Source organism: Patella vulgata, chromosome 4 (genome assembly GCF_932274485.2).
Source record: "Patella vulgata chromosome 4, xgPatVulg1.2, whole genome shotgun sequence".
In the NCBI taxonomy this organism is placed as follows: Eukaryota; Metazoa; Mollusca; class Gastropoda; family Patellidae; genus Patella; species Patella vulgata.
This window is the reverse complement of record NC_065882.2, coordinates 45,517,674-45,541,516: the sequence shown is the minus strand read 5'-3', so window position 1 is coordinate 45,541,516 and position 23,843 is coordinate 45,517,674. Positions and strand designations below refer to the sequence as shown.

The window sequence follows — 23,843 nt, the reverse complement described above, 5'->3', positions numbered from 1 at the left end:
CGGCCATTTTGATTACTCCCCTTTGTTTTAATCACGCGACATCAAATAATCACCGCTAATCTATTTGTTAGGGTTAATTAATATGACGAATAAAGACAAGATAAAGGCTTTATTATCGGCAATTAACAATCAGTTGAAACCGTTAATCCCAGACAATTGTTTAGTATTACTCATGACACGTTCGGGATTATCAGAAAGTTGATTATAGTATACCGCTATGGTTAATCAAGGATAAATACGATTAGAATTTTAAGGATTTTTTTTCCCCAATTCTAAAAAAGAATCGCCAGTACCCCAAAACTTTATCGCCCAAATTATCGCCAAAAACAAAATTTAATCGCCACTTTCATAATTTTATCGCAAATTGCGAATTTGGCGACCGACAGTGTGAGCCCTGATGATTATAAATACTGATACATGAAGCATGACTATAAATACTGATACATGAAGCATGAAGCATGATTATAAAATAAAATCAATTCAAGAATTTTCTTTACAAAATTGGATAAATCTTATCGAATACATCATGATGGTAGACAGTAGTATCAATGTTGGTACAAAATGACACATTTACATCAGAGATTTGAGTCAAAGAATTTTCGTTCAAAGCAAGTTTCATCGGCGGCCAAGTTTATCGATGCAAGTATTGATGTTTGTTTGCTCAACATGCATCCAACCGTAAAATTTACTTGATGTCAGCGCTAACAAACACTGAGATTTTATTAAGAGATCACTCCCGTTAAGCAGTCAATCATGAAAATTCCCGTGAGTGGCTGCTTAATACAGATTCTACTGTACATGATCACAAAGAATGTTGTAAGGAATTAACTACTTACTTTATAGTATTATGGCCAACTAATGATACTAGTTTTGGAGCAGCACTGTCTGCAAACCTGGAAAGTTCAGGATTTGAAGACGATGAAGATAACAAACGAGATAATTTTTCACTAGATACTGATACATCACAGTCTAATTTACTAGAAGCAGAATTTAAATCTGTATGTGTATCCACTTTTCGAACTATATCTGTATCACTAGCAGCTCTATGACATGGCAACATGCCATGACTAGTCGATAAATTGTCATTTGTAACTGCCTCTTTTTGAGATTTTGTATATTCCTCTTTTAAAAGTTCTAAGACAGTCATTTGTGGATTAAATACACTACTTGTGTCTGAACACACAGAAACCGTGTCTAAATTATAATGAATACCGCTGTCTTTTGATAAATTACTGGCAGATACTGTGATGTTGACGCCATCAAGCGATGTGGCGTCAACTGAGGATAAGGCACTTGGATCACCTGGAGGTTTAGTTGTGTTATTAGGATCGGCAGTTTGTAAGTTATCACAGTTAGATATATTGGTAGTGTCTAATTTATCGGATAAATGATTCATGTTTTCAGGTTCCGATTCTTTACAATGTGTTTCTAAATAATCATCATAGCCATTACACACATCATCATCTCCATCATCACTTTCATCATCATTTGTTGATGTTATCAAATTGTTCACATATTGAATATTTGTCTCTTCTTCAATATTACCAACACTCTCTTTATCATCTTTACAAAATTCTAATTTTTTTCGTATTTGTGGATCAGAGCTTGTCGTACAAGGATCTACACTCTGATCAATATTGGCACTTTTTTGTAATTTTGCACCAGATCCTGGAATAGGAGCTGTATGAGACCGGTGAGCCTTAAATCTTGCTCTAGCTTTATCCAGTTCCTCAGCTTCTTGGAAACCAGATTCAGAACTATCTGATAAATGCCTTGATCTGTCCAGAAAGTCTGGCAGGGAACTGACGCTAGTTCTACTCCAACATGATCTCACTAAAAGTGAAGACATAGAAGTAGCACTCAGTGCTTTAGCAGACGGCATACCTAGATTGTCTATGGATGAAATAGGTAAGGGACTAAAGGTTCCGAGCTCCACTGATTTAGAGGGATAAAATTCCGGAACAGGTTTCTTCCTATAACCCAGCAACACAACACCTTTTTTATCAACATTAGAAGCTTGCTCAGCATCAGAACAGGAATATGAAGAAGGTCTACGGAATGCATCTGGTTTCATATTTTTGATAAATTTCTTTTTAGGTTGTTTTCGATGTAGGGAATCCTCTTTTTCCAAGGAGGATGATAAAACACTATCTTTAATCTCTACTGATTTCTCTGGTTTTATTTTCTTCTTTTCACTGTTTCGTAATTTGCTTACATCTGAAGAAGAAACAAGAACCACTAATTGAATTTCCTAATACTTTTTGGTGAAATGAAATGAAATGGGGTTAAAGTCCTTTTCTACCATATTATTTTGCACCAACTAGGCTAATAAAGATGGGTCTTTTGATTAACAAACTAAAGAACTGACTACATATAATCTTCATAACCCGATGAATTCTTACCATAACACTTTCTCTTTCTGATCTTTAGAGCTAAAGAATATTCTATCCATTTCTCACAATTCTGAGACTGACATAATTTTATCTTCTATGATTATGGCAATAAGACTAAATCACAATATCATCAATATCATGGCCATCTTCTACATGTATGTCTAATGGACACCTTGGTATGCACATAATTAAACCCCCGGAAATCAAAGACAAGTTTGTGGAAACACTGTAGTCTGAGAAAAAATCTCACATTAAACATGTAAGGATAAGCATAAAAATAAGCACCCGTTTGTGTCAATGACACATTAAACCCCATTAAATTCCATGTCCATGTGAGAAAATCATAAAGTAAACATTTACCTAAAGCATTCATCCAATTATCATGATAAATATCTTCAAATATAATAGGCATGCTCGTACTATCACCATCTAATTCCGGACATTCAACAGGTATAGGTGGTATATTGAGAAAATAATCCGATGTTGATACAGTTTTAGCTATCTCATCATGCCCATGTATACTGAAATACAAAAGTGTAAATTATGCTCTCTAATCTGAAAATAAGTCATGACCAGTTCAACACAAAACAACCCTGGAACGGTTCACGCAATCTCAAAATCTTTCACATTGATTTGATAACTATAAACATGTTCACCGAGATAACATAGTACAAAATAATATGAAACACTCTTTTCCAAATTGTATATATGTGTCTGATTTCATTGAAAATACCAAAGGCTAAACAAAAAAAATAAAATCATTATCTAATATTTCATTCATATTTTATCAAATAAATACGGTTTTATTTATCTCAAAGATATGTGCAAGGAATAAACAAAATTCATATACATATAATAATCAAAATTGGCCATATAGTGAACTATGTCAATCAAAAGATTGATCCAGCCTTTGCAAGGTTCCAGTGTTTTTCATATTAAAAATGATCACAAAGTATTTTATTTTAGATTATTTGAAGTTTTTATTCTTATAAAAGATAAACTTGTATTTATTTTATTAATGGTTTTAAAACTTACGTTGGTTCATAGCATGATAAACATGTTATCTTGGGATATTCAAATGTAAAGAAAGCTTCAGCAAATCTCTTCACCTGAATATAAACAGATATAAAAAGTGTCAGTACTATATATATATATATTGATATACCACTAACAAATGGGTAGATGCAAGTAAGTCAGTGTTACTTCAAAAGCAAAAAAATTACTTGCTGTTTACCGCTTCAACAGTAGTTCAAATGAAGACAATGCCTCTTGGGGGAAATAATTTAATGAATGAACTCTTCATTAATTATGTGTCACAACTCTTCTTCGATGGTGTATGAAAATCTGTTATGAGAAATTATATTTGTTAAGACGATAGAAAATGTTGCTTACCCTTGCTGTATGATGTTCCTGAGCTAAGTAACTATGAACAGGTTTAGCTAGGGTTACAGCTTCTAAATATTTGGTCCACAATATAACATTTTCAGCACACAGTTGTGTTATATCTGTTATCACTGTCTGTATTAAATCATCTTCGTCATCAATACTCTAAAAAAAATTAAAAATTCTGATCATTCCTATTCTGTGTTTCAGTAAGAAAAGATTACAGAGCAAGGCTACATTTTTAAGAATGGTTGAAAAAAACAAACTCAATTTCTAAATGAAACTTTCATAAAGCCAAATTTCAAATAATTTGTATATACATGCAAGAATAATTTAGGAAATGAAACTTCATATTTTGCATTTAAAGGGGGGTGGAGTGGGGGAAGACTTGATGTGCCAGTGTTTAGTTGTTTCAATTGACAAATTTGCTTTGCAGTGATCAAATTCACTAAAAAGGAGAAAAAACTATGACTTGAATACAACACTATCTCGGAACAATCGCAATAGCTGTAATATTTGATTATGTCACACTTCTACTCATACCACATCTGTTAATTTCATGTTTTTTGATTGTAATTCTGTCAATTCGGAATGTTCCATACTGACAATCGCACCCTCAATGTCTTGTTTTTGAAGAGTAAAGGGGAAATAACTCTTTACAAACTTCAAACAGAAGTCCTAAAAAAATACTAGATTTACCTGTAAGTTGGCTAATATAATCTGTAATTTCTCATGGCAATCTTTTATTTCTGTAAATATCAATTTATAGAATTAGTTAATTCTAATATATATACTGACTTAAGGCCAGAAAGATGGGAAATTCTTATATAGGTTCAAGCACAGGAGTCTGACCTCTTTATTCCGTATATGCATACATCATCCCTAAAAAGACAATATATAATAAAAAAAGAACAGGCCTGTTGAAGCCTCGGATTTGACCTCTGATGACAGCAGGTTAACGGATGAAAATAATGTAAATATTAGAAACAAGCATATTCCTCGCAGTGTTTCGTTTGATTAGAGCTAATCCCATTACTCTAAATTATGACTGGTCAATAGTTAGGGTGACCCACCATAAATAAATATCTCCAAATATATCGACAATTACGCCACAATATTTATATATATGCCAAGCCTCAAATCAGTTTCACACAATTATAGTCACTAAATAAACGTTCATGTTGTACTTAATAAGCTATGACCATTAATCATCTATAAATAATAGACTGAAAACTGGTTCCAAGTGTCGTCCATAACATCCAGACACTTTTGAGTAAAAGATAGGTTACGTGCCCTTGTTTTGAAATTAGTCTCGCTTAACCAGTCTATCGACAATTCTACGTCTGATTGACAGGTCGGGATAATCAAGACTACTTTTTTACGAAACATAACAGAAAGCTAGAACAAAAAATTGAATTTAGAAATAAGCACGTTAGCTAGCTCAACAATTGTTTTAAGAAGCTTGTAAAAGTAAAATGAAACTACTGCTAGAATCATGTTCCTGTCTAACCCGAGTGTTTCAGAGATATTATTTGTACTAAACCAAAAGATGCCGCTCTTAACAGTACAGTTAATGATAAAGCGATTTAAAAAATGAAACGAACGTAATTTCTAAATCTGCTGTAATAACCAAGAAGCTTAATTTTACTGCTATTCAAAACCGTCAACAATAATTTTGTTACGGCTGTAATAGTTGATAGATTTGTAGAGAATTGCACGTGCCATGGCTATTTATAGTATCATACTGTCAGAAAGTTGGTCTCGACACGGCGAATGTGCACACTTCAGTGGTAGTCTCGAACTATCAGCGGTGGGCTGTATTTCTGTAGAGTGCATGGGTCACCCTACAATAGTCCGATTAACAACCAATAGCTAACTGCGTAACAAAACCAAACAGAGCTCAAAATTGGACCAAATATGTTTACATAACGTTACGTCATGACTCACGATTTTATTATGCCCAATTAACCAGTGCATAGCAGAATATTGCAGAAAAACTAATTGTGTGACAAACAAGGCTATCAACTGTCAACACGGATATAATGTAAACAATATTGTTTTGAGACGAACAACACTTTCACCATTTTTAATACCTTAAATCACTGTCCAAAGTTTTAGGGAAGGCCCCTGATTTTAAAGAAGGGCTTTCATGTTGCTGTGCTTGGGGATAGATTTGATTGAACTGGAAGAATAGACACACTTCCCCAAAAGTGCAAGTATCAGAAGCTAATCCAGCAATGGCCAGAGAGGCAACCCTACTCCCTGTCATGAACAAGCCTGGGATCGAAACCATGTCACTTGACTTAATGGTAGATCTTATGATCTAAAAATCATGACTTAGACCATTTATTTACCCAATCTCACACATGTAAGACTAAATCTTTTATCATAAAATACCTAAATTAGATATTCCATATCTTTTATATAGATTACTGGTATTGATAGTTATACATACTGATATAAATAAATCTTAAAAAACATCCATCAATGTAAATTTAAAATAAAAAAATTTGTAATGTATGTTTAATATTGTTACACTGTTAATGTGTTCTATGTTATATGGCAGATTTAAATTCATACACGTACCAAGCTTGGATTTTACTTGAGGAAGTTTACTGAGGTAGAATAGAAAGGTGGACTGAAGACTCTCGTTAGCTGATAATAATAGTTTACAGATTAACTTGTGAACACTGTGAGCTTGTAATAATCTCATACTCATAGAAGTAGAAGTCATACTCATCTGAAAATACACAAAATCCATGGTTATCTAATGAAACATGTCATAAAATATCTAATATCTAATGGTGAATTATAACTAGATGAATCATGTTTGAAATAGCTTTATTTAACATCTGCTTTCACCAGGGTGAATGATATCTCAGTGAAAAATTCATTAGAAAAAGATATCTTTGTTACAACAGCATAAGACAATTTTGTTTTACTTGTTAAAAGAACTTGTAACAGAAGCAAAATGTTTGTTTTATTATCTTTAGATTTAAGAAGATTTTCTGAACCTTGTATGACAGTAAGACATAAGTAATGTTTTTCACAAGATACAGATGTTCAATTAAGTCCTACTATAACATCAGAAGAAATTTCCTTCTTGAACTATCTGCATAATATTACATAGCAAAAATAAGTATAATACTTACAGTAGAAATAGGTCTCTGACCAAAATAAACTGTTTCTAATGTAGACTGATCAGGTGGTTTATTAGCCCAGGCTGTTTTAGCTGGTCGAGGCATACTGTAATGATGCAATATCAATTAAAATAATTATCCTTTCTAACTTAATATAAAGTAAACAGAAGTGAGTCTGGTTTGAGAGTTAAAACAACTTTTTAATGCAGGTAGACATCTCTCCTTTTAAATACCATAAAACAAATTATGTGCTATGAGATTACTGCAGTCTTCACATTTTGTTTTAAGATGATGTTTATTTATTTAGTTGGCTGTTTTACACTAACTTAAAATACAGTATCTATCTATTCAACTTCTGCAATACTGATATCGCAGACACATCAGTTTTAATTAAACTAAGACTGTTTTATATGCCCACATTTTAATGTAGTAGTATACTGCCATCACCTTGCCTGTTTGTCTGCCCGTCACACTGTCCGTCGGTCTATATTTTTCATTACCTGGCAACCTAAATTTATGTTTCTATACATTTATCTTTATCCTTTATAAAATGAATATGAGTTTTCAACATACGTACTTGAGGTAAGGTTGGTGGATGGCAATAAGACAGCCATGTATAGTCACCTCTACACAAGCTAAGTGGAAATAGTCAAAAAGAACAGGCACATGATGGTGTAGTCCTTTAGTTGGACTAAAATGAAGTTGTAGAATTCTTTGGCTTACCATTTCCATTCTCTCTAATAATGAAGATCTGTTAAGAGATAATAATACATAAAATCAGCCAAATTTACCAATACATTGATGTGAATATTTGCTGCTGATGCATCCAAGTGTATAATTTTACTTGATATCAGCAATAACAAACACTGAGATTTTATTAAGAGGTCATTTGAGTGGCTGCTTATTACAGATTCTACTGTAGTTCATAGTTGTATTTGAAATGAACAAGACATTCAAATTCTAATCAGATCTTCTACTTCCTTCATTTATATTCCCAGTTACACATCTACCTCTAGAATTAGAATGTAGACATTGTAGGTGTGATTCATATTCTACTTAATGACATTGTCACCAGTATACAGCTGTCTGAACAGACATATGAAACAATCACATTTATCATATACAGTTTGACTATAAAACACAAACAATCAAACTTATCATGTGTTATGAAGCCTAACATAAACATCTTCAAAAGATTTTATATTTATCAAGAAAATATAAACTTTCTTCTGTTTAATGTTAGAGTTATATTTAAATATAGAACTACAATCCTTGCCAAATTGCATTAAAGCCGGGCCATATATTCTATACATTTATTAATCATATGTTATTCTACAAAGTGGTATTATGTGGTCCACGGGCTAAGCGTCTTCCTTCCTTCAGGTGTTAAACACTGTGTAATCCTATCAGGGTTCCAGAATATGGGGAAAGCTACTTTAGGATATTACCCAAAATCTTCTTCTCCAAACCATAGTTCAACGCATAACTGTAACTCTAAATTTTCCAAATTTTCTTCCAACTGTAAAGAAAGTTGAATTTGATAATTAAAACGATTTATTCAATGTACTGAACACTTAAATGATGGTATTCATAATCCAAAACTTTGTTATTTCTACATGTATTGTTACAAATTTAAGCATGGTTGCATATTATCTCTGAACCTACGTCAAATCATTTTGAGATTTTTTTTAATCAAATATAACTGCTAAAAACTGGCTATCTGCATTGTCTGATGGCATAATCATCAATACATGTATATGTAAATTTCAGGACTAAACAAACATCAATTTTTGCAAAAATTCTATCGAAACCGAATTACAAGAATCCTCTGAATCTAAAGTTAATTGTGAAGAGATCTGGGGTTTAACATAAAATAATTTCTATTGATTTTCTGGATATTGGCACTCTATGGAAAAGCTTTTTGAGGTTAAGATATATGATGACCTTTGCATGAATTAGAATCTGTCCAGTGCATTGAAGTCAATTTCTTGGTGATATACTAATGACAATTATTTGACTTCTAAAGAATACTAAAACATGTTTACTATATATTTTCAGCAGTATTGAATAAAATAATTGTTATTTCACAATTTTTTGGACAAAGAAAAGCACATACTTTGATGTGATACAAAATGTTACACAATTGTCATATAGATTGCAATATATATATACTCTTCAAAAAAAGTAGGGGATATTGAAATTCAAAGTCCTATGCAGGTTGTGATATGATAAATAGTCATGGACACTAGACATGCTTTGAGAGTATGTTCACAGATGAAGAACTTATCGCCCCAACAGAAACACTGAGCTGCACATGCGACACGCAATAGCGCCAATAGGGGTTCATTGTCAAATTTGACACTTCAAGGAAGGGTTGATGAAAACTGTTGTTTGCTGGTTTATCCTATCGGTTCTTGCATAAGATTTACTGTTTAGCGTATCTTTGCTTTAGTGTGTTACGATTAATTTGATCGGGAGAGGTGTTCGTTGACTTCAACGTCAACTAACAACACTGCAAGAATTGACCGTGGCACTGCAAGAGGAGTGGATCAGATTGACCCAAATCGTAATTGGACGGTTGATTTAGGAGCATGCCACGACGAATTGCTGAATGTATCAGGATTGGTGGAGCAGTTACTCATTATTAAGACAAAAATCAAAAACGTCCATTTTCACTTTTGACAGTGTACCTCTTTGCGAGTGAAATGGGGCTGTCAGATAAGCCACCCATATGAACTGTTTATGTTCATGTGTTGGCAATTGGCCTGTTATTAACATACACTGGTTACCTCTAATAAAAACAGCAGTGCATTTCCACAGTTTTGTATTGTTTCTGAATATCCCCTACTTTTTTTGAAGAGCATATATGGAGATATTATAATACAGTAAGAAGTATAGCATTATACTATTGCAATACTCAACCCTGATTGTCAAGATTACTGGAGATTTTGTGGCAGATTAAATATAGAGATATAAAGTTCTCACCTTAGTACTATCTACTAATGTATGTATTCGGAATATCATAGGATCATTGATTATAACATCTTCATTACGATATAATATCTGAAATGTTTTACTTATGGCCACATTATCTATAATACTGGAAGGCAGCAATGAATCACATTCTGAAAATGATTAATATCAAATATCAACAATGTGGTTATTATCTTTATTGTTAACAAAACTTGATCAAGCTTGTCTAATCGTTTGCAGGAAAGAATAAAAATAGGGCTAAAAAGGTTATATTCATAGTTCTTGTGCCTTTCTAGAAAATTGGACCAACGGTTTCTAAAGTGGGCTTGCGTTGGTTAGTTCATAATGATCACAGTCACACTGAATGCTGATTTTACTATTCAAGTCATTATTCAAATGCTACATGTGTTATGTGATTCAATTCAAATTCTACATGTAATAGTATATGCACTCCAATTCAAATGAATAATTGCTTTAATTTCATTTCAATTGACATTGAATGATGAATACCAAACAATCAGTTTAAATAACTCTGAACAAATATTTCAACATGAATATTTGTGTAAGCACCAGTTATTGGCTCATTGTAAGATTAGTAGTAAGTCATCATGCATTGTCTTGTTGACGGTTATATAAGACAGCTATTAATTTCTAAACTTACCCTTACCTATATCTTTTGGAAAACAGACTTCAATTTTTGCAGGTGCTTTTGGTGGCATACGTATAGATGTACGTACATGATAAAATCTATAAATATAAGTTAAAAATTTGTATTTTTAATCTAACCGAAAACAAAATAATAAATACATGTAATTACTAGCTACAAACCAAAAATTTTTTTAAACGAGATACTAATTCGTTCAAACGAGATACTGACTCGTTCAAACGGATTAATATTTTTTGTTGTTTGGCACTAATGGGCCTTCGTAACAAAGTAAGATTTAGCAAGTGCATTTGTATGCTGTTCAGATAGCTATATCTAAGCTAGTTTAAAAAAATGTCAACATTTTTAATCCAGGAGAGTGCAGATTTCTAATAGCTACAGACCAAAAATTTGTTCAAACGAGATACTAATTCGTTCAAACGAGATACTAATTCGTTCAAACGAGATACTAACTCCTTTAAAAGCCTAAAAAGGATTAATATTTTTTTTTTTTGTTTGGCACTAATGGGCCTTCGTAACAAAGTAAGATTTAGCAAGTGCATTTGTATGCTGTTCAGATAGCTATATCTAAGCTAGTTAAAAAAAAATGTCAACATTTATAATCCAGGAGAGTGAAGATTTCTGATAGCCTGTAATTGAAACCAGTTGGCTTAACCAAAGCTGTCACTTGTAAGCCAGCCCATTCAGATTGCCAAAATTAGCAAGAGTAGCAGAGATCCCGCAAGAAGACAGGTAGCTGGTTTATTTAACCAATCTTTGCATCCAGATGACAATTAAAGGTAGCTGAATGATTGCAGAATTTTTAAACAAGCTTTATTTAAGAGTCACACCAGCATAATGGACAAGTAACATAATAAATACAAATCTAAATTTAAGAATCAAAATGTAATGTCGACCAGAACATTCACAGATTCCAGTTATCTGTTTCTTGTCAATAATAGCAACCATCCAATGATGAACGATGTAGAGAATAAATCAGATTTATTAATGTGGAGCTCTTTATCACTCAGTTTATAGTAACAACCTTCATCAATTACAGTAGGCCTAGTATAGATCTAATTGGATTGGTGTTACTCTGGGTGATTACAACTTTACAATACAATACAATCAAGCTTTGCTGTATGACAGAGGTACATTTTTGGAACAGGAACAGGGCCACAAGATTTACTCATCATGTTTTTGTTCTTCTTCTTGAGGCCGACGATCTTCAAAAAATCCTGAAGGCTCCTTCAATTCAAGTATCGTACTATCAAGGTGAAACTTGACATGCTTATTCCTTGAACAATTGCGTTTAGATTGTGACTTTGATTTTTTATATGACGTTAATTTCCAAGACGTCTGCAATGACATCATACTCTGTTCCTGGTTCATTGTACTCTCGTACTTGTTATTATTGCATATCAAATATTATTTATAGCAACAAAATATTGTCTGTGCATATTTACCCTCTTTGAAATAAATCCACATTATAAAACTTATTAAGTTCCACAGAGAATTCGATAGTTGCTTGTAATTCACACATCTCATCTGAAAAAATAAATTATAAAAAAAAATAAATACTATATTAAAACCACAAATCTGACAGAGACACAAGTATAAATATCCAACAGAGTATAATAAATAATTTCCAAAATGTTTTGAAATGAGTCTATAGTAAGCACAACACAATAAATTGGAGATCTGTGTAACTACATATCAATGAATAAATATAGCTTTAGTTTTCTTTCCATTTGATTATTCTAAGAATATAAAACAATAATATTAATAAGTCAATCTATTTTCTATACATTTTGATCAATACAATAGCGTTTACACATCATGGACTACAAATCACAATTTAAATTGTAATCTAAAACACAGACAATCTTTATCTATCATGGTTTGTGTTCATATTTACTTCCGATTAAATACAGTAAACCCAAATATACAAAGCCACCTCACCACAGAAACATACAATCAACATATCTATAAATACCAGCAGCTTTTTGAAAGGTAGTTTTCAGGGTAATGGGGCAATACATACGCATAAAATAGTTGGGTGGGTCTAATTCTTCATTATGATTAGACAAGCAAATCACACCAATTTTAAATAAAAAAATCCCAATGAGTCTGTAAAGGGTTTGGTTCAAGGGGCAATAACACCCCAAAATTTACACCGATTCTGAATTTCAGCATTCTGATTCAAATTGAGGTCTAAATTTCATTTTGTTTTTTTTTCTACTTTCGACTGCCTCCACTCCATATAGATCTGACAAGATTGCACGGGAGGTCACCTCAGGGGTCATATAGCTATATTTTGTCTGAATGATGAAAATTATTTATATTTGGGTTTCTCGGTATTTTGTTATCTACTGCTTTTTTAGAAATCCTCTATAATGCAGTACACAGGTTCTGTAAATCACGACTAATTCCATACATCACACAGAATACAGTTTATTTAATAAACTCTTCCAGATCAAACAGTCATGTTGAACTTTAATATACAAAGATAGGTTGCCAGCAGCTAAATTGTACAGGAAGCCAACACGAGTTGTCAGATGTTTTTACTTTTTCAGTAAATAAACATTTATAATACACTAAAATCTGCTTTAGAGTAACAACTCATTAAGTAATTATCAGAAAATCATTAGAATTTGTTTGGTTTTTATAAATTTCTGCCCCATGCTAACGTTTAGTATACAAAATATTTAATATAATGGATTTAGCTGTTCAAGTTATCAAAAATTCATTGAAAATCAATATACTCGTTCGTTTCAACACCTTAAACTCTGTGTATCAATCTGAAGTCAATCGGATGATAACATAAGCCTCTAGAGCGTCACAACTTTGGCAGTAATAATCGGAAATCGTTGAAAATCAATAGGATTCTTCGTCTCATGACCTCAAACACTGTGTATAAATTTTAAAAGTCTGGCAGTAATTATCGGAAATCGCTGAAAATCAAGAGGTGTCTTCATCTCATGACCTTAAACACTGTGTATAAACTTAAAGTCAATCAGATATTAACTTTAGCCTCTAGAGCGTCCACAAGATTTTTTGAAGTGATCAAGGGCTATAACTCTGGCAGTAATTTCAATGTGGGCGTATAAAATGAACAAGCATCCATGCTTTAATCAGACTGGAATTTTAATAGGGTTACTCCTAAAGACTAGTCAAATAATCACCTTCTAAAATTGGTTCATATAAGACGCATTAAATACTCATCAGTCATAGTAATAGTACAAATTAATTTTGATAGTCTATATAACATAAACTATCTTCTATTTTACAATACATACATGTAGTTCAAACACATGATCAATCATAATTATACCTATAACAGTATGGAATTTTTTATTACTATCAATTTATACTATCTTTCTTAAAATAGGTTGGTTCATCTGTTTCTATCCTATAACAAAACATACATTCTGATAACACTGTGTAAGTTATTCGGATAAATATTTTCAAAAAATTAGAAGCCACTCTAAAATTTAGATTGTGCCTCCCCAAAAAGTGGAATTGATGTTTGCATGGAGTGGTTTTAAGTTCACAGACTATCTCTTAATATCTCATGTGATGAACTAGAGAATCGCTAATGCTGCAATATATGTCATGGCTGCTTTCATTGATATGGTACTTTTTAAAATGAAGAGAATGAAATATGAAATAGTTGCACTGACTGTAATATGGTAAGCGGAAGAAAAGGCTAGGCGTTGAGCTTGTTTTGCCAAATTTTGAGACTAAATATTAACAAAAAAGTGGGTGTAACACTGCCACAGGGGGTCGGGGGCAGTGGCTGCCAGGCAGGATACACCCACATTTTGCAAGAGATGGATAGAGAACAAACTAAAAACAAAAATTATTTTTTGTACAATCAGGGGCCATAATCCAGAAAGTTATGGTCTAAAATGCGCAAATATCAAAAGGGACAGATTTTTGGAATATAAAGATATGTTTTAAGTTTCATCAAAATCGGATAAAAATTGTGACCTCTAGAGCCAGTAGAGGGTCCACAACCTTTGTATTACATACTTATACACTGCCATTATGTAGGGGAGTTTCATTTCGATTTTCCCGAAATTCCAATTCAACCTTTATTATGGTGGAATGGTGATATATCTAACCGGTTTTAAAATCGGAAAAAAAAAATTGTTACCTCTAGAGAATCCACAAGCTAAAAATGTGAATTTTCGACCAATCAGGGGCCATAATCCAGGAAGTTACATTCGGATATATGTGATTATCAAAAGGAACAAAGATCTTTATGATAAAACAATATGTTTAAAGTTTCATCCAAATCGGATAAAAACTGTGGCCTCTAAAGGCTCCACAACCTTGATATACCATATTTTTTTCTCTATTTTAGTACAAGAGGCGGCCATTTTGTCCGGCAGTTTTGGTCCGATTTTCACGAAATTTGAACTCAACCATCATTAGGGTGTAACGGTGAGGTACTAAAACATTTCTTTAAATCGGATAAAAATTGTGACCTCTAGAGGGACCACAAGCTAAAAACGCAATTTTTTCGTACAATCAGGGGCCATAATTCGGGAAGTTAGGATCTGATATGCGCGAATATCGAAAGGAAACAAGATATTTGGGTTATAAACATGCATTTCAAGTTTCATCAAAATCAGATGAAAATTGTGACATCTAGAGGGTCTACAACTTTGATATACCATATTTTACACTATTTGCGTACAAAGGGCAGCCATTTTGTCCATCAGTTTTGGTCCAATTTTAGGGAAATTCAAACTCAACCATCATTGAGGTGTAACGGTGATATACTAAAACGTTTTTTTAAATCAGATAAAAATTGTGATCTCTAGAGGGACCACAAGCTTAAAACGCAATCAGGGGCCATAATTCAGGAAGTTATGATCCAATATGCGCGAATGTCAAAAGGAAACAAGATATTTGGGTTATAAACATGCATTTCAAGTTTCATCAAAATCGGATCAATATTGTGACCTCTACAGTGTCCACAAGCTAAAAACCTGATTTTTCGTACAATCAGGGGCCATTATCCATGAAGTTATGGTCCAATACATGTCAATATCAAAAAGAACCAAGATCTTTGGGAGATAGACCTATATTTCAAGTTTCGGATAAAAATTGTGACCTGTAGAGTGTCCACAAACAAATTCTGGACAGACAGGGGTGACGACATTATACGTCCACATGAAAATGTGGGTGTATAAAAAAGGTAAATCTAATGTGAGTTACTTGAAAAGTTGTCCGATGAACTTTCAATCTGTAGCCTTCTAAATAGTACAAGTTTATAAAAGCTCTCATCTTAAAAATTGTCACTGAACTACATGTAAGAAGCTTTAATAACATATCTACATAATTTGAATATAGAAAGAGATGAATCTTTTCAACTATAAAAGTCTGGGTTACAATATATCACTTTTGACAAAATTTGAAAAGGACTTACACATCTTGTGGAGAACTCCAATTATTATAAAGTATAAAGTTATCCAAGTAACTGCTAACCTTGCAATTCTACAATCAATTAAACATAGATTATGCAAGAGTTAACTCTGATTATTTCAAGTCTTTATTTAGGCTTCAGATGTCATAGAAATTATAAATTAGGTCTTTATTTACACAACAAGCACAAAATCAACTCTGTAGACCCATGGATGGCTTGGATTCGGCTTGGATTTAAACAAGATTTCATTGATTGATTACATTTTTAAATGGCGTCGTAAGCGGAGATTAACCATTACGTTGACGTCATACTCCCGGAAATTTTAGATAGAGGCTAAATGATAGAGTGTACGAAGCGCGGCCGCATATCAGTCAATTTGATTAAAAGTTCGATATATACGGCCTTGATATTATGTTTAGTTGTGGTATTATACGCTCTTTTGTCACTTGCGTTTACAGAAAATTTATGGAAATTGATAAACATCGCAGCTAACATCACCCCAGTTGAATTGCAGCCCCATTGGATCACTGTTTCCTATTTGTCTGCTTCGGGAGTTACGTAGGCCTACCACACAGAGTACACACAGGCTAACAAGAAGTCAGCTATAATTATGCCTCATTGATTTGATCCATTCCTTTCAAACTTTCGCTTCTTATCTATATATTAAAAGTCTTATTTTTAATTTGTAGTAAAAATAAATGTGATACGAATTGAATTGCAACCCCGTCTCAAACCGAATAGGCTAACGGTACCAATCAAACGATTGGCCATTCTCGGAGACGGTGAAGAGAGATTTGACTCCTATTTCTAGTCAAAAATTACAATGGTGATAACTTTGTTCAGAATACAGTAATTTGACTGAAATATTTTCAATATATTCTTCTTTTTTCATTTATTTTTGAACTGTTATAGCAAGAATGGCCAACTCTCTATTAAAATCTCCCATAATGTATCTTTAATGTGTTAACAAATGTCAGCGTAACTGATGTATTACAAACTGTTCCTAGTCTGACCAACATTCTAAATATATTTATAATAAAACACCAAAACATAATCAAATATATCAGTCTAATGCTTAGATGATTATAAATTGTTTGATGGATAACATTTGAGTTATACTTTGACCTTTTTCATGTACCCCCTCATTCATGTTACATACAATATAAGAGATAATCAAGTGTTTTTAAGTGATTGTCAAAAGTTCACTTTGATTTTAAATTTTAATTTCAACAAATGCTTATAGATGATAAATTCAATCTAGGGTTTGAAACTAACTTTAATGCGGACTAGTCCAAGGTTAATTTCAATTTCTTGTCTCTGATATTTTCTGGGGCTTTATTCACGAAAACTTTAACTAAAATATTTCTAAAATACAGTTCTTTCATTGGCCAAGAGCTATAATTTGTATTAGGATTTCAGTGACCAGCCAATGAAATGCTTCCATACTTTAAATATTTTAGTTTAAATTTTGTGAATGAGATCCCTGGAAACTAACATTCCAGATTAAAAGGCAAAGATAGACTTTCAAACAAATGCCCATTGGTCCATAAATCATTCAAATCGATCAGTCATGACCATGAAAAGTTTGTATTACCTTTTAATCTATTGATTTCATACTGTCATCATGTAGCATGATAGTCAATGAAAGAAGGAAAACTCATTTTTCTCCACGAACATGAAATCAATAAAAACACTTTTCACCCCTTATTTTTGATCAATTCATTGAAGACAAACGTTCATTAGCTGTCTGTCATATCATGGCTTTAAACTAGCATCAGAAACGAATATTATTAGCCCTTAATAACGTTTTGATGAATATCTGAATATTACCACAAACAGAAATATATAAATACATACAATTACAAATCAATATTGATTAATCTACATAAACATTACAGTACATTATGATGAAATCATATCAACCATATCAACAATAAACAAGTAGGCTGTTTAAAATTCCATGTTATTGACATTACAAAATCTATCCCTTGAGAATACACAACAGGTTTGCACATTGTGCTTGTGTCATTTTCATAATAATCAATTGCATATGAAATAATTATCAAATGGAAGAGATTGGTTCACAGAGTTTTTCAGTCCACATTCAGTGTGCCACCATATGCTGGCTTATTCAATATTGAACAATAAGTAAAGTGATACAGTCCAGGTCATCTTCTTACCACCTTTAATATGGAAAATTCAATCAATTGTATGATTAGACTATATCAAATTCTCAAATTGGGAAGCATACTTATATATAACCAATCTAATGGATATCCTACTTTCTTCAAGGCTCATTTATGAAAACCCAAGCAGCACTTGCCTTAAGAGTCTAACATTTTGTGTGAGCATTCTGTGCACCAGCAAATTCACTAAATATGACTTAAAATAATTTGTAATCTTATTTTAAAACATCTATATCTTAGCAAATTGTGAGTGTCTTGTTGTATGTAAAGGACAAAGGTACATTATACAGTAGTCAAAAGGTTTTTTTTTTACTTCTAATGTTAAATGTGTAGGATTTGGCTTTAGATGACAATAAACCCACTAGCAGGAAGATTGCTAAGGAAAATCCAAAGAGATACAAATGAAAGTAGATCTGCTAGGCAGATATGAATTGTATTTTGCATTGTATTTTGCATTGTATTTCGCATGACAAAATTTTATGAATTCTGATTTTTAGTTGATTTGTGTGCATTATTTATGACAGCTCATTGATGCATATATTATGTATCACAGAGTAGCAAACTGAGATTTCACAGTTACCGTTTTACGATAAAACATAAAAAAAAAGGATTTTTTTAAAGTTTTTACGATATGATTAACTAACAAATGCATTTTCTTTCACGCTTTCAATTCATATTGTCCCATATACTTTCATATACACTGTGTGTAAATTTCAAGCCAATCAGATATTAACTTTAGCCTCTACAGCATCCAAAAGATTTTTCAAAGTGATCAAGGGCTATAACTCTGACAGTAATTATCAGAAATCGTTGAAAATTAATAGACTTCTTCGCCTCATGACCTTAAACACTGTGTATAAATTTCAAGTCAATCTAGAGGGTCCACAAGATGTTTCAAAGTGATCAAGGGCCATAACTTTTGCAGTAATTATCGTAAATCACTGAAAATCAATAGACTTTTTCGTCTCATGACCTTAAACTTAAACACTGTGTATAAATTTAAAGTCAATCGGATATTAACTTTAGCCTCTGGAATGTTCACAAGCTGGCCGGCAGGCCGGCCGTTAGGCCGGACGGACGGACAGACGGGGGCAATGACAATATACAACCACATTTCAATGTGGGCGTATAAAAATCGGAATTTATAAAATTTTGTCATGCAAAATACAATTTTTACACGAATTTGATGAAACTTAAAATATATCTTTATATTTTAAGTTTCATCAAATTCGTGTAAAAATTGTGACCTCTAGAGGATCCACAACCTTCGTATTACATACTTTTACACAATATGCGTACAAAAAGTGGCCATTTTGTCGCACAGTTTTGTTTCACAAATAGCGAAAGGAACCAAGATCTTTGGGACATAAACATATATTTTATATTTCATCAAAATCTGATAACGATTGTGACTGCTAGAGGGTCCACATTCCACAACCTTGGTATGACATACTTTTACACTATTTGCGTACTTGGAGCTGCCATTTTGCCAGGCAGTTTTGGTCCGATTTTCATGAAATTGGAACTCAACCATCATTGGGGTGTTAGGTGATAAATTTAAAATAAGATAAAAATTGTGACCTCTAGAGGGTCCACATGCTAAAAACATGCTTTTTCGTATAGTCGGGGGCCATAATCCATGAAGTTATGATCCGATACATGCTAATACCGAAAGGAACTGTGATCTTTGGGAGATAGACCTATATTTCAAGTTTTGTCAAAATCGGATAAAAATTGTGACCTGTAGAGTGTTCACAAACAAATTGTGGACAGACGGGCGTTCGGACAGACAGGGGCGATGGCCTAATACGTCAACATGAAAATGTGGGCGTATAAAAACCTAATATATATAAATCGCCAATAAACAAGATGAATCTTGACAAATCCAGCAAACGATTAGGGTGGAATAGTTGAATTAAAATCGAGGGATGTATAGTCTATGCTTCATCTTTTTAAACTACAGAAAATACTTCTTCTGAAGTAGCTATGTTGTGGACCAGCAGTCAAGAAATAAAATCCACATTCTATAAATGGTGTTTGCTAAACAAATATAACAGTAAATTACTCCAGATCTAAATTATACGACACTTGATTTATAGATGCTGATTACGTTTTTATCAGACTTGTCATCTTAATGTTGTCATTAGATTATTATTCTTTATTCAAATTAACAACAAATATTAAACTGACAAATGTATTTTTTCAAGAATTCAATATTGTCTCATATCACCCTCCGTAAAGTGCGAACACTAAATTCAAATGTTAAGTGACTGGTATCAGCTGGAAAAAAGCATATCCTGCATAGCATAGTGAATAGAGAGAGAGAGAGAGAGAGAGAGAGAGAGAGAGAGAGAGAGATTGGGTTTAAGTCCACTTGATACCAACTAGGTCATTTCGTTCAATTTTATTTCAATAATTCGCTACATTTCCTGCTAAAAAGATCCTCATCAACCATACCACATTTCCTGCTAAAAATATCCCTATCAAACCATAAAACATTTCCTGCTAAAAAGATCATTTCGTTCAATTTTATTTCAATAATTAGCTACATTTCCTGCTAAAAAGATCCTCATCAACCATACCACATTTCCTGCTAAAAATATCCCTATCAAACCATAAAACATTTCCTGCTAAAAAGATCCTTACCAACCATACCACATTTCCTGCTAAATAGATCCTTATCAACCATACCACATTTCTTGCAAAAAAGAGCCTTATCAACAGTACCACATTTCTTGCTAAAAGATCCTTATCAACATTTCCTGCTAAAAGATCCTCATCAACATTTCCTGCTAAAAGATCCTATAAATAATACCAAATTTCCTACAAAAAAATCCTATCAATAATACCATATTTCCTAATAAAAGATCCTATCAATAATACCATATAATAATACCATATATCCTAATAAAAGATCCTATCAATAATACCATATTTTCTAATAAAAGATCCTATCAATAATACCATATAAAAATACCATATATCCTAATAAAAGATCCTATCAATAATACAATATTTCCTACTAAAAGATCCTATCAATAATACCATATTCCTAAAAAAAGATCCTATCAATAATACTACAATGCCTATTTGAAACATGTATCAATATGTTTGTTTTGCTACATATTTTTAGATCTCCTTATTTCATTTGTTAATTATTTGTCCACTTTTCCGTGTACATTATGTATTTGGGAGCCAAATGACTACAGATTTCCTGAACACAACAATGTTGGGGTTTTGTAATCCATTTTTGTTATTGCCATACCTGTATATAGGAAATTTGGAAATGTTACTTTAAGTTAAAGGAAATATAATAAACTATAAAAAATATTGACAAGAAAAATACATCTTTCAGTTCACTAGACTTGCATTAAAATAAATGCTAGTAGATTGTTAATTACATATCTAACTGTTGAACCCCCGAGGCACTACACTGCCTGACAGCAAGTATATATAATTATTATAGGGTGATTAACTGTTTGCTGTGAGTAGTTCTTCTCACACCTAAACCATCCTCACAATAAAATCTTTAAATTTATTAACTTCTTGACTTCTGCATCGATAATTCAAATTTAATTAACTGAAATTACTTTTCAGAGACATATTTGTGTTTAATTTTACACACTATGATAAACCATCATTCTGATATTTATTTTCTGTCTACAAAAATGGGAGCCATGGTGGCTAAGTGAGTAAGACGCTCCTGGTTTTGGCCGTGAAAGTTCATCAGGATTTTCCTAGTTTTGGCCGTGAAAGTTCATCAGGATTTTCCGGCATGGTTCTCCTTGTCTGTGGTGAAGGATGAAAGGCCTGACAGCTGTTTAGTCATTTGGATAGGATGAAAAATCAAGGTCCAGTGTACACATTGGTGTGTACTTAAAGAGTATAATTTGATATAAGAGTAGGCCGTAGCACCGCGGTCCGGGCAAAATTTCCCTTAGCACACTGTATGGTGATGCCGTCTTTATTAGCCCAGTCGGAGCAAAACAGTAGGACATTCAACCCCATTTCATTTCATTTTTTTCTACAAACAACAAGACAAATTTACATAGTATTACCAGTATAGAGAATAAATGACTTCCTTCCTTCCATAATGACTCTGCTGCTGTCCATTTACATTTATCAGATTTCTTTCCTTCTGTACAATTGCTAGCTAGTTGCTAATGAATTATGACATACAATTCTATCATTTTTAGATGAGCAGTCTTCTATTAATTTCCTCTGTTTGAAGAAAATCTCCCTGGCAGAAATGAAATAGGTCAATGCTTCAACATCACACTGAATTTGTTTGATGTCAAAACGACTGTTATTTTTCTTTGGTTGCATGTGCAGGTTTAGAATTTTGCAATTTTAACAACATGTGTTGCCTTAGTCACCCACAGCAAATGAGAACTAAGCTTGAACAATACATATCAATTTTTAATCCCATTTCAAGTTTAAAAGCAATAGTCTAAATATTTCTACTTAAATATGGTATTAACTTATGAAACAAATCACATTGTCTGTATTGCACGTAAATCCTTCACAGAATGATTTTCATCATCTATAGACTTTTTCGTCTCATGACCTTAAACTTAAACACTGTGTATAAATTTAAAGTCAATCGGATATTAACTTTAGCCTCTGGAATGTTCACAAGCTGGCCGGCAGGCCGGCCGTTAGGCCGGACGGACGGACAGACGGGGGCAATGACAATATACAACCACATTTCAATGTGGGCGTATAAAAATCGGAATTTATAAAATTTTGTCATGCAAAATACAATTTTTACACGAATTTGATGAAACTTAAAATATATCTTTATATTTTAAGTTTCATCAAATTCGTGTAAAAATTGTGACCTCTAGAGGATCCACAACCTTCGTATTACATACTTTTACACAATATGCGTACAAAAAGTGGCCATTTTGTCGCACAGTTTTGTTTCACAAATAGCGAAAGGAACCAAGATCTTTGGGACATAAACATATATTTTATATTTCATCAAAATCTGATAACGATTGTGACTGCTAGAGGGTCCACATTCCACAACCTTGGTATGACATACTTTTACACTATTTGCGTACTTGGAGCTGCCATTTTGCCAGGCAGTTTTGGTCCGATTTTCATGAAATTGGAACTCAACCATCATTGGGGTGTTAGGTGATAAATTTAAAATAAGATAAAAATTGTGACCTCTAGAGGGTCCACATGCTAAAAACATGCTTTTTCGTATAGTCGGGGGCCATAATCCATGAAGTTATGATCCGATACATGCTAATACCGAAAGGAACTGTGATCTTTGGGAGATAGACCTATATTTCAAGTTTTGTCAAAATCGGATAAAAATTGTGACCTGTAGAGTGTTCACAAACAAATTGTGGACAGACGGGCGTTCGGACAGACAGGGGCGATGGCCTAATACGTCAACATGAAAATGTGGGCGTATAAAAACCTAATATATATAAATCGCCAATAAACAAGATGAATCTTGACAAATCCAGCAAACGATTAGGGTGGAATAGTTGAATTAAAATCGAGGGATGTATAGTCTATGCTTCATCTTTTTAAACTACAGAAAATACTTCTTCTGAAGTAGCTATGTTGTGGACCAGCAGTCAAGAAATAAAATCCACATTCTATAAATGGTGTTTGCTAAACAAATATAACAGTAAATTACTCCAGATCTAAATTATACGACACTTGATT

General features: G+C 32.8%; 1 protein-coding gene across 1 annotated transcript in view; it reads right to left on the bottom strand.

Annotated features, from left to right (window-relative positions):
• Positions 1 to 23,843, bottom strand: part of LOC126818417 (protein FAM135A) — a 49,518-nt gene that overhangs the window by 11,079 nt on the left and 14,596 nt on the right. The window contains exons 2-13 of the mRNA XM_056100724.1: positions 11,999 to 12,080; positions 10,557 to 10,636; positions 9,902 to 10,041; positions 8,365 to 8,435; positions 7,494 to 7,667; positions 6,929 to 7,022; positions 6,363 to 6,516; positions 4,476 to 4,525; positions 3,786 to 3,941; positions 3,429 to 3,502; positions 2,754 to 2,914; positions 837 to 2,217 (exon numbers count right to left, since the gene is read on the bottom strand). Coding sequence (XP_055956699.1) covers positions 837 to 2,217; positions 2,754 to 2,914; positions 3,429 to 3,502; positions 3,786 to 3,941; positions 4,476 to 4,525; positions 6,363 to 6,516; positions 6,929 to 7,022; positions 7,494 to 7,667; positions 8,365 to 8,435; positions 9,902 to 10,041; positions 10,557 to 10,636; positions 11,999 to 12,075 — 2,612 coding nt within the window. The 5' untranslated portion in view covers positions 12,076 to 12,080. The remainder of the gene's footprint in view (positions 1 to 836; positions 2,218 to 2,753; positions 2,915 to 3,428; positions 3,503 to 3,785; positions 3,942 to 4,475; positions 4,526 to 6,362; positions 6,517 to 6,928; positions 7,023 to 7,493; positions 7,668 to 8,364; positions 8,436 to 9,901; positions 10,042 to 10,556; positions 10,637 to 11,998; positions 12,081 to 23,843) is intronic.